General features: G+C 29.6%; 1 protein-coding gene across 5 annotated transcripts in view; it reads right to left on the bottom strand.

The window, feature by feature from the left end:
• Positions 1-20,557, bottom strand: part of NOVA1 (NOVA alternative splicing regulator 1) — a 141,375-nt gene that overhangs the window by 12,676 nt on the left and 108,142 nt on the right. For 3 of the 5 annotated variants that reach the window (XM_079126754.1, XM_079126756.1, XM_079126758.1), the window contains 2 exons: positions 17,410-17,576; positions 9,475-9,546 (listed from right to left, as the gene is read on the bottom strand). In XM_079126754.1, the coding sequence (XP_078982880.1) occupies positions 9,475-9,546; positions 17,410-17,576 (239 nt within the window). The remainder of the gene's footprint in view (positions 1-9,474; positions 9,547-17,409; positions 17,577-20,557) is intronic. The other 2 variants (XM_079126755.1, XM_079126757.1) reach the window with 1 other exon arrangement.

The raw sequence follows: 20,557 nt of genomic DNA, 5'->3' as shown, positions 1-20,557 counted from the left end.
ACACAGCAAGAAGATGATATCCAGAACAAAGAGACTCTAAGTACTTGGCTATAGAAAGGAATGAAATACGTTCTGTCTTGAGAACATTCTATATATAAGAATTGCAGGGAGTTCTTGCTGTTGACTACCAAGAAAACTCTAATGAAACAGAAATCATCTTTATCTACTAGGTGGTCCAGAGAAAGAGATATTGCCTATTTGCCTTTTGGGGAACTAATACTAGACAATGCATTTTTAGCAATGTATGGGCCACATATAGAAAATAAAAATAAGGATTGTCACAGGGCTACTAATACATTGACTTCCCCCCCTAAAGTGTACTATTTTCTTTGATCAAAAAAACCCTAGGTTTTTCATAAATACAACTGTCTTCATATAAAATCCTAAAGAGACATTTGGAAGGTGACATAATTTGGTATTTACTAAATAGTATGTTAGGACAGTAACCAGAAAACATTACTAGTGTGCTGCTTTCAGCAGTAATCTTAACTTGCTCTCAGGGAGATCTAATTCCTACCACTGGATGCCAAGAACACATTGTCTATAACATAGCACACTAACAAATTTACTAGTTAGCAATGGAGTAAACATGGGTAGTAATCACATAATCCATTTCCAAATTTTTTTTCGGAAGAATAGCTAAAGAATTCTAAAACCTACTTAAATCTTCAAGAACAAAACCTATTTCAAGAAAACCTACTTCAAGAAAACTTCAAGACAAGAGAACCTCTAACTCTATTTTGTAATAGTCACAGGTCTACTAATGCTATCTGAAAGGATAAACATCCTTGTATAATAAATTTAAATATTATTCATAAATTTAGATATTAATGGGCAAACGCTTACTATTCTCAGTTAAAAATAAAACTACCCTTCAACTTATATACAAAGCAAATACTCTTTTTCATAATTTAGTGTTTTCCAAATAATGAAATATTTTGTATCATGAAAAAGTCTTGCTAAATTAAAAGTCTGAGGCAGTGTTTTGACACAGATCACAACTATCAGTTTGTAATAATATATTTCATCACACAAGTATTATATCATGTAGTTTCATACAGTGTTTCCCAAACATTTCAAGAGCCTTCAAGAAATACTGTTCAAATACAGATACCTTATCTCATCCTAGATCTATTAATTATAATCTCCATAGAGAATTTTGATATTAATCTAGAACTGAGAAGTTTTGATATGTTATCTATAAAAGATGAGGAAATTTGTACATATTATAGAATCACTTTGTATGGCATAACTTTAAAATACGAAATAATTGTCATTCCCGTGCAAGTTAATAATTGTCTCTTTTAGGCCTGAAGCCTCTCTCTAGTGACCCTTCTTCAACTCTCAAAAAAGGATACCAAGAGTAGGATATCAAGAAGTAATATAGCCAAAATATATGTGCAATGTCAAAGATAGTCAAATCTCTCCTTTGGGAAATTTCCACTTTTTTTTCTTCCTTAAAACATTTAATACATCACAAGTGAAGTCAGTATTTCTCCATTCTATATTGCATTCTCTTAGTTAACATTTGTATTAAAAACACAGACATGAGAAGAAAAAATTAGTTATTTTCATATTCCTTGTCTTCACCCTAATGAACACAAACATGAAAATGAACACAATATATTTTCTGACCATTAAAAATAGAGCCATATATTTCTTAGCAACTTAATTTTCTTTAGTGAACAGTATAAACACTATTATAGGCCAGGTTACTTGGTCTTACTCATTACTTTTAGTAGATTAACCAGATAATATTCTGTAATATGAAAAATTTTTAAACCACTTTCCTGTCAGAAGTAAAGTTGTTTACAACTTCCATGAATGTAAATAACACTGCAATATGTATTTTTGCATCTATATTCCTATGTATTGGTGCAATGATTTATAGGACAAAGTCTCAAAAGCTGTGATACTGCAGCACTTCTTATATCAACAGTGGGTGAGAATGCTATTTCCTTTTATCCATGCAAATATATATTATATTCTAAACACAAAGATTCTTGCATACCTGATATATGTGCATTATATACACACATAGAAATTTTCCTAGATAAGAAAAAAATATAATATTGTTTTGTTGATTCCTAGTTTCCTCATGCTGGTGAGGTTAACCATGTTTTTATATGTTTATTGAACATTTCCATTCCCTCCTCTGTAAATTCATAAACTTTTTCATTTTTCTATTGGGTTGCTTTTCATAGGAATCTGGAACTTCTTTGTATAGTAGAGATAATAACTGTCATAAACATGTTCAACATACTTTACAGAGATAAAGCTGCCTTTTGCTTATACCAAAAACGTTAAATATTTATATACTCAAGTTAATCTATTTTTGTATGCTTTGGATTTTGTTTTTGCTTAAAAAAGTAACTTCAGTTTAATTTCACACATGGTAATTTCATTAAATAGTCATTCTTTTAATCACAAATGCATTTAAATTTATTTCTGTATAATGTAATAGCTGGAGGTTTGAACTTCCTTTCTTTCAGATGGAAATGAATTATACCTGTACCATTTATAAAATAAGATATCATTTTCTAAAATGATTTAAAATGATACTTATTATTATTCTAGACCACAGTGTTCTAAATATATCTCACTTATGTTCAGGTAAGAATGCAACAACTCTACAAGGTAGACACTGTTATAATTCACATTTTACAATGAGAAAATACTCATGGGAAAATTAAAGACATTATCTCAAATTAAGACAAGGATATGGCAAGGATTTTGTCTGAAGTTAGCAAACATAGTTTGAGACTCCAGTTCTCTAAATCCCTAAATTGCACTGCTTTAATAATGTTCAGTTTCCATATATACTTGAATCTATTTTAGAACTCTCTATTGTGTTTCACTGACCAATTCTGTTTTTGTTAATACACATTACTTGTATTACAAGTAATTTAAATTTCAATGGTGGGTGGAGCATCTCTTCCCACACAAATATTATTATTTTCTTGGTAATTCTTTTATTAGTTATCTCATAATCATTAGTTTAAATTTATTTTTCATATGTATACTGAAGTCATTTTACTTTGTTTCTGTCTTTCCCATAAAACCAGAAAAACTAATAAAAATTCAAGTAAATATACATTTTGATTTAAAGAACTGATTTTTAAATTAAATATTCCAAAATTATATTAAGTGTATCTATTTATTAAGGGACGGTTTCATGTCCTTTATATGAAAATTGTATGTTCTTTTAATAAGGATTCTAGATTCTGAGTTTTTTTGGTCCAACTTATTCTTAAGAATTTTTGAGATGTTTCATATATATATGCTATATACTAGGTTGAACCACAAAATATTTATGCTCAGAAGGCTGAGGCAGGAGGATCCCAAGTTCAAAGCCAGTCTCAGCAATTTATTTAGGCCCTAAGCAACTTAGTGAGGCCCTGTCTCAAAGTAAAAAATTAAAAAAGGGTTGGGGATGTAGCTCAGTGGTTAAGCGCCCCTGGGTTAAATCTCTCGTACCAAATCCAAACATGAAAAGAACACTGACTGAGAATATATCATCTCTCCCTCTCTGTCTCTGACTCACTCTCTCTCTCTCTCTCTCTCTCTCTCTCTCTCTCTCTCTCTCTCTCACACACACACACACACACACACACACACACAACTAACACACACTGAAGGAAAATACTGATTGTTTTGTTAGAGGACTGTGATAATATTTGCATTGAGACAAGAGCCTGAGTAGTTTTCAAATTATGCTCTGAGTAATATAAGGAAAAGAACAGAAATCTAACAAAGGTTATGTTCCTTCAGTTTAATCATTTTATTCAATTAAAAGTATTCTTATAAAGTTGACTTACATTTCTAAAGAAAATTTCCATGCAAAATTTTATTTGAAGGATTGTAAAAAATAAGTTTTAAAATATATAGATTATGTAACCCCATTTTTCTAGTGCTAGTCATCTAACAAACACTTATTGAGAACCATGTTCCAGGCTAATGTTATAGACACATCAGGGAATAAAACAGAGAAATTTCTTATCCTTATGCAAATCAATTTTCAAGGACAGTGAGACACAGGCATAATAGGCAAAGTATACAGTATTCATTAGGCAATAGGAAAAAATAGTTAAAATATAGCAAGATAAAGAGAATCAGGAGTACTGGGCAAAGAGAGAGAGGTCAGGTAAAAATGTTAAATAAGAAGGTCAGGGAGGTCTTATTGAGAAAGTGAATTCTGAATAGACTTGAAGGAGTTATGAAGGTGTTAGCCAAACAGATCTCTAAGAGAATCATGGAGAGAGAAAAGCGAGAGCAAAATACTGAGGTAAGAATGCAACTGATGTCCACAAGGAACAGAAAATAGGTCGATGTGGCTGGACATAGTAAGGAAGAAAATAAAGATTGGTAGAAAATAAAGTAAAAAAGACAATGTGGCAAGGACCTGATCCTGTGAATTAACAAAGGCCATTTTGAATACAAGGTGTAGGCAAAGGAATAAAAAACTCTTGATAACTTAAAAATAGCAGGTTTGGAGTAGTTTTGAATTTGTTGGATTTAAGATATCAATTCCATAGGCAAATGGAAATGCTGAATGGGAAACTGAATATAGTCTAGAGTTTCACTGTGAGATCTGGACTAAAGATAAAGGTGTACCCAAGTTACGTGAGACCTGAGCTTACAAAATTTTAGGACATCTTTGGGAGATAAAATTTAAAATCATGAATATAAAATTAGGAAATAAGTTTGTGAAAGTGAGGAATCAAATATTGTTTTATTAGTTCATAGTTGCTATGGTTTTAATGTTTTTGGCCCTTCCCAAATTCATGCACTGAAAATTTAATTCCAATGCCAAGAATTTGGGAGGTAGGCCTTTTGAGAGTTGCTTCAGTCATGAGGGCTCTGCTCTTATAAACGGATTAATACTGCTATAAAATGTGCTTGTGAGAGTGGGATCTCTTCCTCTCTTCTGCCCTGTGGGACACAGTGTTGGTCTCTTTTTTCTTGACCTTCTACTCTTATGCCATATGAGGATACAGCAAGAAAACCCTAATTAGATGTTGGCATTTAAATGTTGGGCTTTTCAGTTTCTATATCTATGAGAAATAACTATCTGTTCTTTATAAATCAGCATCTCAGGTATTGTTATAGCAGCACAAAATAGACTAAAACAATAATAAACCTGTCTCTCACTGGAGACATGAATTTTGCAGATGTCAGCATATAAAAGCCAGGGGATTAGATGAAGAGAGAGAAAAGACTTAGGGGAAGTCTCAAGGACCCAGACCTGTAGCACTCCAACACAAAGCACAGAGATAAGAAGTACTAGTGAAGAATTCTAGTAACAAGTAACAGGGCATGGTGCAGGAGGAAAGTCAAGAATGTACACTCTTCTGAAAACCTCAAGAAAAGTCCACCAAAGTGGTAGAAGTAATCTATTGTGACAATATCACTAAATCAAGTAGCTTGTTGACTGAGAACACACAACTGGAAGCAGCAGTGTGGTCAACACTAATGCCCTTGGCAAAAAGTTTTGGTGGAATGGTAGAAGCAAATACCTAATTAATAGACTTTAAAAATGAGAATACTGAAATCAGGAAACATTAGAGTTGATGGTTTTTTAAGTTTTGCTATAAGAGATGAGATATTAGTTCGTGGGGGAAGTGAGATTAAAAGAAATTTTGTTTGGTTGTTTAAGAAGAGAGAAAAAACATTTGCATGCTGACTGGAATCCTCCCAGAGAGTAAAAACTTGGCAGATGAAAGAGAAGGTAGAACTTCCAAGGAACCTTGAGTAAAGGGGAAAAAAGATAAGATTTAATGTACATCTGAAATGACTGGATAGAAGCAGGGAAGATTTACTTATGGTAATAGACAAAAAGGTGTAAAACATGGGTATAAATGCTGATTCATTAAGTATTTGTTGGTGTCAGTTTGTGGAACTTCTTTTTTGATCCCTTAATTTTTTTTTTTTTTTTTCCAGTGAAGTAGGTCATTAGTTGGGAGAAAGGAACAAGAGCTACTATATTATTAGATGGCACCAATATCTGTACCCCTTGTATAATATTCTCCCCTTAAGTGTGGTGGAACACACAACTTGGGCCTACAAAACACAATATGGCAAAAAGAGATGTCATTACTGTGTTTAAGTTGTGTTTTTAAGTTATGTTATATGGCAAAGGAGTTAAGAAAGATACTACTGTGACAAGTTTCAGTATAAAAGACTCCATTTTGCTAATATACCATGAAGAGAGATTCTCTGCTGGCCTTGCAAGAAGCAAAATGGTGGGTGGCCTCTAGAATCTGAGGGCCATCTCTTGCCAACAGCCAGTAAGAAGAACAGGGAAGAGGATTAATCCCCAGTGGAGCCTTTAAGTGAGAAGGCAACTGAGCAGACACTGAATGCAGCCATGTGAGACCAAGAGCTGAGGACTCAGACTGCCTGGCTCAAGTAGTGCCTGGACTCCTAACCTACAGAAACTGTGGGAGAACAAATGGTTTTTTTAAACCCTTAAATTTCTGGTAATTTGTTATACAACAACAGATAACTGATACAGGGTTGAAAAGAGATCGGAAACTATAAAGAGTCACCTGAATAATCAGAAAGTAAATTGGTTTACAATTGTCTGATAGAATAGGAGTCCAATTGAATTTGTCCTCATGAATTCAAAGTGTTATCAGTTGGTTTTAATTTTGTTTTTCTGAAACCATGGCAAAAGGACTGAATATGAATTCCTATTTTCATGTGTCTTATATATTTGGATAAATGCTTGTATAATTTCACATTTGTCAGTAAATAAATGTCTACACAACACATATTCTAATATTATTCCTTTTTTTTTCTCCCTTTTCTGAAAATTTGAGAAATATTCTAGGTGTGTCAATAACCAGAAACCTAAAGTTAGCACAGGAATTCCACTTTAGCACCACTGATTGATTTAGAAAATCATTTTGTGGAATCTTAATGAAATGTCTGAATAATTTAAAACCAATAGTTTAGAACTCACTAATGCTAATGATTATTTTTAAGTTTTCTGAAAGTTTAGACACATTGCTTTATTTAACCTATTTGCTATACAATTCATATATAAAATTACATATATAAAATTTTTCAAATTTGCACCTAATGAAAAAAAGATAATATAAAAAAAAAGTTGTAAAATAATTAGTCCTACCTACTCATCTTTTCAATAGGAAAGTTTTAGAAATTATATTGCTAAACAACAAGCAACTTAGTACTCTCAGTAGAAAATAATTATATAAAAAATGAAGTTAAATATAAACTTTTATTAGAGAAATATTTCAGAGTTGCAAATATAGCCAATACTAATACTAAAATCATTCTAAAGATAAAATTCAAATATTATAGTTACTTTCTATAACATTTATATTAAAATAATAATCTTTTCATTATTACTTTAAATAAACATAACCTAACACTTACATGACATTTGTCACTTTCTCAACACTATTTTAAGAATAGTTAATTAATTTTTTAATTCTTAAGTCAACTTTATGAAGTGCTATTATTTGAATTTCACTGATTGGGAAATTGAGGCTCAAGGTTAATCAGCAATTAAGTAGCAGAACAAATACTGGATCATGGGCAATTTGGCTCTAGTCTCAACTATTATTTTATAAGGTTACTCTTATCACAGTCCTTCAATTTTCAGGGTGTGCTTAGAGTCTGATGTGAGGAAATATGTTAAGAGGCTTCAGGGTAAGAAAGTTAAATTTTATATGAGCTGAACAAGTAACAGTTTTTATAAGAACAAAAAAGGTTTTTAAGTGTTAGATCTGTAGATCAAACATTCTTTTTGTACTACTAATCTTTGGATTTTCTGAATATTTATAGTCCATTAGTTCTTTTTAACACATTAATTTGCAATATACACTATTTACTCCAGAAATAGAACTCAATCATAACTCATTTAGCTAAGTTGAAAAAAAGTAACACAAATGTTAGTTTTTTGATTTTATTTCACATTTGTAGTAACTCATCTGGAAAAATTTTTTACCTATTTTTAATACCAGTGGGTATCACATTAGTTATAACATATAAATAGTAATTTTCAATCTAAAACAGAAATCTCTGCAAGTTATAAACTAGAGACATATTTGCTAAATTGCTGGATAAAATAAAACTTAAACCAGTTATGAAATTAACTTTCCTATGTGTTAAGAAGTCTATTTTAATTATGGAAAGTTTAAGATTATGATATTCTATCCTATCTTAGCTATATTTAGAGATCAAGCCAATATAGTGAAGCTAAATTAATTAGGACTATAGAGAATAATTATAAACTATCAATAACATAAAGTTTGATAATAACTACAATTCTTTCAATGAATTAAGAAGTTTGTTCTATTCTTCTCTTAAACCTTGCTTCAAGTTATCCAGTAGACATTGCGCTTCTTTTTTATGAGAGAAGAAAATAGTCTAAATAGAATACATAATGGAATACAGTAGACAGTATAAAATCACAAATGATTTATTATTTCATGAGTAAAATATGTTAGTTTTGTTTCATGTTATTATAATAAAATTTTTTCCTAAGGTTGCAAAAGTATTAGAATCAATAAGTGTGCAAAGTAATTCCAAAAGCCACATAGTAGATAATATGCAAGAGCCACATTTAATATATGTAGCAAATATGCTTCTGAGTTAATAATTTGAGTCATCTAATAGAAAATATATTAAAAAAAGCTTTCATTTAATATTCAAATAATCCCATAAGTTATTAATTTAAAATGTGGAAGTAATAAAGAAAATAACATTTCTCACCTAAATGAAACTCAACTCAGACAAAATGAAAATGTGTTTAATCATTTTAATAAATATATTATTCAACATTTACATTTTTGAAGAATAACCTACAAAAAGTATCAGAACAACCATTAAATCAACCTAATAAAATATATTTATTGTTGTAAAGCTTGACACTCTTTAAAGTCTATAACTTCTAAATACTAAGAAAATGCCAAATCCTGAGTTGCTAAACAGTACTAAAATTATCATGAATATCAATTTTTAGTTACTTTTAGATTGCTAGAAATGCTTTTCATCAATATTGTTTACATAGTAAGGCATGTTTCAAAAAAAGCAAATAAAATTGCATTCACTTTTAAAGGTATACCTTTGCTCAATTTATGCATTTTTCACATATATGATTATCTTTAATTTACATATTAAGAACCCTAGGAAGATACATTAATGGAGATTAAAACCCCAACTCAACAAATAGTCCTTAGAGCTTCATAAAATAATCACAGTTTTAAGGGAAAAATAAAAAGTTCTAGTACTACTATCTAAATATATTTCTTTGTTAACTAAAATTAAAAATGCATATAATTTTTTTGAGATAATTGATATTTCTTTCATAGGTTATTTGGTATCTGGTCATGGTGCATATATGTGAATGAACGAATAAATCCTTAACCCACCATTATCTTTTTCTCCAGTTTGCAGGCAATCACCCGTGAAAAGTATGGTGTAGATGACAGGATGATACTGTACCTGATTAGCTCTGGAGGTGGTCATGGGATCAGATGGAGAGGACTTGGTGGTAGTTGGGGAAGATGGCAATGTCTGGGAACAAAGCAGTTCAGGAGCAAATCAACCTTTATAAGCCTTAAACTGATCATTAAATAAAACAAAATAAAATAAAATGTAATATAACGAGAACAAAATCCTATAAACAAAGTTTTCTCCTATTCATTCAAATTTAATGGAATTTAAGATCAATTGAGTAACTAATGCATGTAAATATGCATGCATAAGCATGTAAAAATAAATTCATGACTTGAAATCATGATGGTGACTGATAAAAATTCACATGAGTACTAAAGGTATCCTGACCATATTCATGAATAGTAGTTTCATTTTTATTTCCCTCTTGTTTTCTTCAGGGGAAAAGAGATGTCATTAAAAAGTTTAAAAAGTTCAATGAGTAAAACTGAGTTATTTTCCTATCAATGAATACAGTCGGAGATTTGAAGAAGTGGTGAAATGAAGTTTACTTTGGCATAAAAGTATCCACCTACTTAATATGCTGAACATCACCAACAAGTTGATTCCACATGAATTTAGGGATCCATATATAAAAGCAATTAAATTTGTAGTTCTTTCTTAATATCACATTATCTTCTAAAATTTTAATTTTTAATTAATTTAGAGCCCGTCTGAAAATGTAAACATTAACCTCATATTAATCAACAGGTAACTAATAGCATTCTAAAAATTACCAAATTTTTAAATAATTTATGCTAAACAATAAATTCAATAGATGAAGGGTATAATATATTGTAGCATCATTAGCCTGTGTGGAAAATAATCATGAAAATATTAGGAATCATATTTATTGCTCATTTCTAAACACATATACATTGCTATATAAAAATGTTTTATGATTTTATATAGACTTGTTGAGAAATTCATTAGGGTATTTTAAAAAGACTCCTCATATCTAATAGAGCAAATTTAAAGTATATACGATGTCAACATTTTTTCTTTTAAAAAATGTGTTATACGTTCATTTAGCAAAATAACATTGCTTAAGTAGTATCCTCAATAGATACTATCTCTTAATAGGCAAAATGAGATAGGTTTTTACAGTATAAATATGATTCTGTATGGAAACTATGTTTTACCTTGACATATACCCATCAATATTACTCAGAGATGAGCAAAAGCATAACTTTAAAGGTTCAGCAGTATAAAGAATGTAAATGAAATTATTTAAAATCAAATTTTTTAAGATTTTAAAAGTTCTAACTTGAGCAGAATAAACCAGTAAAGAATAAAATATATATATATATATATATATATATATTCACAGGCTTCTGATTAACTTACTGACTTACAGAAAAAGACAGGATTGTTTCTAACATCATCTTACGCTGTCTCTTCCTCAAAGTATTCCTAATTCTTCTTAAGATAAAACCTATGATAACTTGATGAAAAATAGATCTACTGATGAGAAACCAAGATTTTTTTTTCAAGTCATACAAAAAAGAAAATGACCTACATCCAAAGGTAAAACTTCATAAAATTAGAAAGTTTCAAAACTTTTATTTTCTATTTTTGCTCTTTGTAATTAATTTCTTGCTATTTCTCCAGAGAGACTTCATTTTCAGTCATCAAAAATTTCCCTGAATACTTTCTTTTCCATGCAATACTAAGCTGGGGCATATACTAAGCTGGGGCACATACTAATGCTACTATACAGTTGATGAATTGCATAATACATGTTTTATTTTCCCATTCCTGGTTTACCTATTACTACCGTATTCCAGGAGAAACTAAAAATACACTTAAAATCATTCTGTATATTATTATTTAGATATTAGTTGTCCCCCAAAAGCACATGTGAGACAATACAAGAACATTCAGAGGTGAAATGACTGGGTTATCACAATCTTATCTTAACAGTACATTAACCCATTGATTGGAATTAACTGGGTGGTAACTCCAGGGAGGTAGGGTATGTCTAGAGGAGGTAGGTCCCTGAGGCATAACTTAAGGGTACAGATACATATTTTGTCCCTGGTAAACTGACTGCTCTCTCCCGGCTTCCTGATGGTCAGGTTCTGAGCAGTTTTCCTCCACCACATTCTGCTGCCATGATGTTCTGCCATATCTTGGGCCCAGAACAATGGAAGTGGCCATCCATGGACTGAGACCTCTGAAACCATGAGCTCCCCCAAATAAACTTTTCCTCCTCTAAAATTATTCCTGTCAGGATTTTTTTAGTCACAGTATTGAAAAAGCTGACTAAAACATATACTAGTCTCAGATTAATATTAAGATTGCTGACTAACATGTTAAATAAATCTAGAGGCAATTTCTCCTGATACAGATCAGAATCCAAGTTCATTAACCTACAGAGACACAGGATTTTAAGTGCTGGGCTCTTCTAGTTCCATCAGGGTAAAACCAATCTGAAGTACTATAGGTTCACTATGACATCTGCCTTGTGCCAAATACAGATTTTCAACAAGATCTTTAAATATTGCCAACAACTATATGTAAAAAGTAGTAAGATCAAGTAGCTCAGAATTTGTAGCAACTTAGGTTAAAATGTTGATTTTTTTTCTTTTGGATTGCCATCTGTGTGATACATTGAAAATATTTTAATAATTAACACTACTTACATTCATCAAAACTGTCCTTAATATTTCTAATGCTTTTCTTCCCCCCAAGAATAAAAGCAATAATTTAAAATCTCTGGAAAATATAGGTGTATTCTAAATAATTAAAGGTTTGATTATCAAACATCATAATTTGATAAGAAGTTTTATTTCAATAATTTAAATAAACAGGTAAAATTATAAAAGTTTAGGCTTCGAAGGAAACAATAGCTGAAATTGTCTCTAAATATATTTGAGTTTGGCTTCGATTCCTGAAAGAGTAGTGAAATAAAGACATGGAAAGCTTTCTAGTTATTATTCATACAGACACTTTTAAACATAAAAAAGTAGCCTCCCTTTATGAATTTGATTTATAAAGATAAAGATATTATAGAAAGTTTTCATTTCAGCTGATTATTTAAATATTAAGGGGAAAAGTTTTCATAAATAGATAAATGTAAAAACATTAAAACTTTTGATTAAAATTAAAATGTCATGATAACTATTCTCAACCACACAGATAAATGGAACAAAATACCCGTAAGAAATATTCCAGTATACAATATGCTGTTTCCTTAAAATTTTAAGCAAAATGTTTATATCCATTTATTGTGCAGAGTTTAGTGGTTTCATACCAGTTAGCAAATTTTTTGATATACATGAGGACATATCATGATATATCATGAAGATATAATTAACTGACTATCCATGTAACATCAATATATTGATAGATTTATAAGAAATAACATTTACAAAGCAGAATTTCTCTAAATTCTTTTTTTCATTGCCAAATGGTACGTATGAAGGGCAAGGGCATTTTTTAGCACCATTCTGCCTTCCAAATGAAAAGTATAATGTATTTCTTATCTATATAATGAATGGCAGCTTATGAATTCCTTAAACATTGAAGACTAAATTACTTATTGCTGAAAAACCTGAAGTATTTCACAATTCTAGAGTAGTGAATCCTTTGAAGTATAAAAGTTTTTTTTTTTTTTTATCAAGATTTTAACTATACTTAGTTAAATATAACACAACGGGACTTTTGGGATATAAGAACTAAAATGTTACTGCAAATTATAAGGTGAATTTTAATATGTGATGATTTTACTAGACCAGGGAATATTACCATAGATAAACTCCATAATAAATACATCTTGTCTTCAAGCAAGTCTATAGTAATACACTGTCAAGAATCTCTTAATATTTACAGTGCAAATAGCAATGAACAACAAATCTCAGTTAGAATTAGGAATCTGCTATTAGCTAAGTAATGCTATTCAAGTAATCAACACCCCAATCCCTGTTTGGAGTTCTATTAAATAAACCTGTATAATGCTCTCTAAAATATGGATAAAATATTTAAATATGCAACTGTCACCTTTACTTTATCATTCTTGACAAATATCCTTCTCTTACCCTTCCTTCAGAATCTGAATTAATTCAAATTTCTCTTTTGCTACCAATAGCTGTACCCACAAGTCCCCTTACAGTCTGTTTGAATTTTAGCATGAAAGAGACAATAATGCAGAGATGTTTTCATTTTTTCATAAACTTTCAGAGAAATTAAAAGGTCTCTTTGGGAAATTAGGAATAATGTGTAGTCTGTAGGATGTCCCTCAGTTAGACATCCAATGCTTTCTATCTTCTGATCCCATTCTACCTGTTTAAAATTATTTTTCTCTAACTTCCAAAAACAAATACTGTACTTCTGCTGAAACAATTGCCTAAGTATTCAAGGAATATTATATCTTCCTCCCAAAATCCACTTTGTATTACTTACCTAAAATATTTTTTTCCTTTTATTATTAGGCAATTCTTGTATAATTTTCCAAGTTATTTCAAGTCTTTGCTGATTTAGAAGACTATTAATTGTCACTCTAGCTTACATTTTTTTTACACTCTTCTGGTCTGTGTAGTTTTGTTATATAATACTGTTTTATATTTTGTAAGTTATTTTAAGCAGTGATATTTCATAAAGGCCAGTGATATTTGATTCAAGAGCAAGAATAATAATTAAATGCATTTTGAAATTTCAAAAATTTAATAAACTCATGATTGAATGAATGAATAATGAAGAAACAAATTAACAAGAACTACTTTTGCCAGTTGTTCATGATGAAAGTAACATTCCTCAAACTAAATAAAATTTTTTTGATATCTTTAATTTTTAAATACGAGAGAACTTTTTAAGCCCCCTGGGCCCTTTCTTTCCTAATGAAGATTTTGTTAAAAGAAAATTCTGAGTTAAGAGTTGAATAGTTCACAACATCTAATATAGAAAACTGGATTTAAGGCTATTTGTTAGGTTTCATCCTTCTACTATATGAAAGACTTGTGAGATCAGTATGCACTACTTTCCTAAGGATCTCCACTTGTTTGAGGACCATTCAGTCATATACTATGGTCCATAAAATGTGCTCAGTTACCAAATGTACTGGATAACATATTTGAGAGTAATTTAATAAAAGTCCATAACAGGTGGTACAAAATCATAACTTTTAAAAGTTTATTTGTTCAGAACTAAATTTGACTTCTAATTTTAAGTTCAAATTACATAAATCATAATTTTAACAAGCAAAACCTTAAAATTCTGAATCATAAAAACAACTGACAAATGTAATAACTGAAACATATATTCCACATCAATCTACTTCTATGCAGAAGTTAGATTTTTTTTAGGTTCCAGCATTTCTTAAAACTCTACTTTTATTCCTTAAATAATCTTACCTAGAATAAAACTGGTAATAGAAGTCTTTAATAAAGTATTATTATTTTTATTTGTTTTTACAGTGCTATGGAATGTGAATCCAGGGCTTCCCACATGGTAGGCAAGCACTCTACCACTGTGCTACATACTTAACCAGTAAATATTTTTTAAAATTAAATTTTTCAAAAGCAACACGAATGTATCAATTTGTTAAGAGAAAGACTATCATTTAATAAGAAATATTATTATGAATCTGTATTAAAATTTACAACATGTAAACATTATACAAAAATGTTTTTTATCTATTCTATGGCAAACTATTTTACAAATGATTATTTTATACTGGCATCATTTTTCAGAAAAAAAATGATCATTTAAATTAATATACTTGACTTACTATTTAGAGACTAATTTAATAAAAACTACTATACTGGTAAATTTGATATTTAAAAAGAGAATTCCAAACTTAGATCATAAACAAACAGTTGATCTATAATGTCTTGGAAATGTTTTACATCTCCAAATTTCAAAAAATTTTTTTCGTTTTTACATTACAAAGAAAGCGTGTAAGTGTTAAATATATTGCCCTACTAAATTCAGTGTTCTTTTTTGATGAATTCTTTTAAATGATACATTATTTCACATATATGATTTGATTACATGAAAATATAAAATAATCAACAATTTTAATTCCATGAATATCAACAAGGCTCATAAATGGATGCAAATATACAAAAGTAAATGAACCAGTAGTAATTTTGACACATATCTTGAATATAAATAACATTATACAACTGAAGCAAATAAAATAAATAAAGTTTTCTAAAACTCCAGTTTTCCTAAATCTACACTGATATTAGTATGGTGGTCTGTAAGTCTCATTGCCATAGACAAAATTGGAATTTTAACAATGATAGACTATCATTTGGTGGTACTAGCTATTTGTTCTTATAAAACAATTAAAATGAACTCCTATTATATTCCTGAACATAACTGCTAGTGATATCATACAACTCAAACTTTGATTCATGTTTTATTTTTTTAAAAAATCAATATGTTCAAGTCTATTCCTAAATGTCTGAATTTTCTCATACAGTTACAAAAGAAAAGGGAGAAGTAACAGGCTGGATTAAGGCAGAAAGTCAAAAGGTCTTATATTTCAGTATTCATTCTGTAGGTTCTTAACCCCAGATGATTTCAACCCAGAGGTGTTTAACTAGACACCCAATTTTAAAATCAACTTATCAGTCTTCAAACTATTCTTTGTATCTACCTAACAGAGACAAAATAAATACTACAAACTAACCAATGGTTGTGAAAAATTAAAAAACGATATTTATAGCTTAAAATATTTATATGCTGCCATGTATACATTAAATGATGATTCCTTAAAAAGTTAAGAAGGGTAAAAACCTGACCCATTTGACAATGACAGAGTGTCATGTGAATGATTTTATGCAGAATAAGAGTTGCCTACTCATAATTTAAACATGGAAGGATTTTTTTAAAACAGGTAATTAATAGAAAATTGAATATTAGCCTACAATTTAAAAATATATTATCTAATTATTAGTTTGTACATTTATATATGATTAGCACTATATTTACCTATATACTGATAGAATTATAACTGTTTAATTTTTTTCAATTCAGAAACATGAAATTAATAAAACTTTGTGCTGCACCACAATACGGATAAATTTTCTGTAAGTTAAATATCCTGTGAATTAATGAAGAATAAGACATTTCTTTTCAAAGCACAGTTTGTTGATAATAAAATTAAGACACAAATTAAGAGGTTATTATAAAAGGACAAAGGCAGAAACAATAATTATGAACATAAAGTATCAAACAAATTAGTAGATTTAAAATTGTTTATGGTGGAAAAGTCCATCTTGTTTAACATTAAATAGCACCATTTTCCCCTAAATCATGTCATCCATTACTTAATCTTAAAAACTCACATTAGTTTTTATAAAGTAAAAGATTTTTTACAGAAAATCCCATACATTAAAAATCAACATTGGTCCTTGATGACATATATGTAAAAACTACACAAGTTATACAAAATATAATAGCTAATTGTAACAAAGGACTGAATGCTAGATACACATATTTACTATACATATTGATAAAAAACATTGAACATGCATGACAATTTAATTAACAAAACAGTAATCTATATGCAAAGTAATTATACTGAAGACTACAAAATATCACTAAAAACTGGATATTGGAAATTTTGAGGATTATAGTTTCAATTTTTATACTTTATTTTAAAAGTAATATAATTATGAATAAAATTAATAATTATAAATCATTACTATTATAAATTAGTAAAATTTGTTTCTATAAATTAAAAAGTGCAATTGCAAGGAGACACAGATGTGTTCCTCAATAGAACACTAATCAATGATAATAAAATCAATCAATATATAAATCACTCAAATCTAAGGAAGAGACCTTGATTAGTCTTTAAGTAACTAAATGACAACTGTATGTTTTAAATATACTTGAAAAAATTTATATGCTAAGATATTTTAAGGCTTCTTTTGTAAGGAATTCTTACTATGCTGTGGATATTTCTCTTTGATTTCCCAACTAAACACTCACTTGTTTGATGCGATCTGGATTAACGGTGGTCTGGGGTTGTAGAATGCTGACTGGTTCAGTCTTGGCCACATTTTGGGGCATTTCTCGAATTTTTTCTGCAATGAATCCATGAACTGCATTCAGTGCTTCAACTGTTCCCTGGATCAAACACACTCGCTCAGTAGTACCTGTAGAAAGAACGTTAATTTTCAGCAAATGTTCCTTCTCATTTTGCCTTGAAAAATTATGAAAAAGGGTGATACTATAATGCCAATAAAATATAGTGCTCTAAATTCTGAATGTTAAAGCAAATATAATTAATACACTCATGCCCCTATTTACCATTTTTTAAAGTTATTCTTTTCTTATTATTTTAGTCTTGACATGGGTCTTTGCATTACAGCAAAAATAGAGATCTAGAGTAGTTCTGAATGTATTAGTTGTTCTTTGGTATAACATATACCTACTGAGTATTTGATAAAATAGTTTCATTTCAACAATTTAGGGTTTAGAAACTGGTGACACACAGATAAGGAATCATCTTTCAAAGAGCCTACTTTTTATGGCTAAAAATGTTAAACCAGATAAACATGACAGTATGTTATGAAAAATAATGAAAGTACCAACATGATACCGTGTTGAGTCCATAATGTGGGAGTTCTGGAAAGTTCATATGGTAGCTAAGTTTCCAAATTCCTGATATCTATTCATTTGTCTTATTCTTTTAATCACAGCAGCAATCACTACTTGATATATTCTGTTTATTTTTATTTTTTCATTGTAATGTTAACTCCATATGGAGAGTTAGTTTTTCTTTGTGCTACAGTGTCCCCATGGCCTACTAGGGTCCCGAGGAAGTAATGATACACTTTAAATAGGTCATGAATATATGAATCAATGCAGCCTTTATTTTAATATAAGTTTAATAAAAGACAATGTCAGAGTTAAAATGAAATTTAAAAGAAGTTTATGAAATCTGAAATGCATAATTGGTAAACATTATTAATAGTATTTGTTTCATATCTAGTGAATAAAATGTGGATATATAATTTGAAACAAGAATAAAATAATATTATCTGGATCTAATCCACAGGCTCTGTAACCTGTTTTTATTTCATAGATATATCTTTTTTTAATTTATTTTTTAATTTTTTACAGACTACATTTTGATTCATGATACACAAATGGGGTACATCATTTCTTAAGGCAAGGAAAATAAGTGATTAGTTTTTCAGACTATTCTGAGGCTTGAAGAAGCAACATAGTACTCAATGGTAATTATCTTCCTAATGTCCCAAAATGAAACATTGAACTCACTTCTCAGAAATAAGCATTTTTTTCTAAGGAGTTGTAAAAAAAAATCAAAAGAATGACATTTTAAAGTTTGTAAATTCTTTTAAAAAATTAATATGAACATTCTCAAGTACCTATCACATTTCCTTTCAGTGCCATTTTTTCCCAGTTTCAACTCACTGTATAAAATGTTCTAAAAATACATTTGTAAGGGCAAAGTGAAACTACAAACATTCAAAACACCACAGGGAGTTTAAACTATTTTAAAAATTAAGGTACATAAACCATTTTAGAGTAGTTTTTAATTTAAAATAACAGTATAATATTATCAATTCTAGAAAACAAAGAAATTAGAAGAAATAAAAATCTAATTAGGAGGTATACTTAAATAAACTTTCCATATTTTAAATAACAAAAATTCAAATCTAGGAAAAACTAAGTTTCCTAGGTTACAGAAAAATTTCCATGGAGATCAAGTATAACTTTCATTTGTAAGGACAGACAGAACCTGAAAAATAATACAAGTTACTGGACTTATTTTTTTCTGTTTTTCTTAATCAGCTTTTCTCACTCTTGTCAATTTTAATATATCTTTATGGTTCTCAGATAAAATCATCTGGTTAATCAAAAGACTGCAAGACTATTAATTTTCCAATAAATGAAAATTGGAAATTTTGTTCTAAGGAGTTGTTCTAGAAAGGATGAGAATTGAGAATAAAAGTAATGCAAAATGTTCTTATGCAGGTCAGCAGACAACAGAAAACATAGATCAGATTACATTACTGTTTTTGGAGACAACTACAGAATATTCTTTTGTAGATGCCAAAACAGTCTAAATAGGAATTTCTAAAAATAAAAAATAAAATACAGCACTAATAATGAAAGACATTGTATAATCCATGTTGTTCTTCAAATTCTGATTTGATCAAATACATATGATGTTTGACCACACACTAACCCAAATAATCTTCAGATTATATCTACAGAGAGTAGATATAATTCATTAAGCCATAAAGAAATGATTGTCTGAAACCAAATTTCACATAGCAGCATGTCTGAGAATCTCAAGATAGTTACAGGTTCACAGTTACAGTATATGTTCTCTAAGGATATACTAGGAGGAGAAGAAAGAGGAGGAGGAGGAAAGGGGAAGAGGGAAGAGGTGAAGAAAGCAAAAGCTGCAATCCTCACAAGACATGCTGTTCATGTTCTTTTACTGAACTCTAAAGGCCTTTTCACTCAGGTAACACAAAACAAAAAATTTGAGGAGAGAGTCACAAAAAAGGAAGATCATCAGATATATGACCAAACCGCGTAACATAACGAGCTCATAAATCATAAAAGTTGCTGGTTTTTATCGTTTTAAAAGTTTTTACTCTCCTTTACTATCTCAACTAACCTACCAGTTATTCATCATTTCATTTGTTTAACAGTAGTATTTCCCTCTCTTTGCAAAAAACTAGTAACAAAAATTTGACCACATTTTGTACAATGTAAAAATACAGGTATACACTATTATTTAAAAATGCACTTTGAAAGGAGAAATTACAAAATTCTAACAAGAAGGATAAATATTAAATAAAGGCAGTAATATCTGAAATTGTTTTATGTTTCATTCACACATGCAACATCAAATGCTAAAAATATACGTATTTAGAACTTTGATATAATTATCAAACAGATTTCATAACTAAATTTTCACAGAAATTTGTTAAAATATATTATCTCCATGCTATTATAACTTTGACAAGACACTTAAAACAGTTTGTGCTCTTTTCTAAAAAGGGAATTCTATCACCTTTACTCTGGGTCCCATCTTCTCTTGCCTACCAAGTCCTCTGTTCCTTTTGTTAACTACTGTTTTTACTTATACCAT

The sequence above is a fragment of the Sciurus vulgaris genome (genome assembly GCF_902686455.1).
Source record: "Sciurus vulgaris genome assembly, chromosome: 2".
NCBI lineage: Eukaryota > Metazoa > Chordata > Mammalia > Rodentia > Sciuridae > Sciurus > Sciurus vulgaris.
This window is presented reverse-complemented; position numbering and strand designations above follow the sequence as displayed.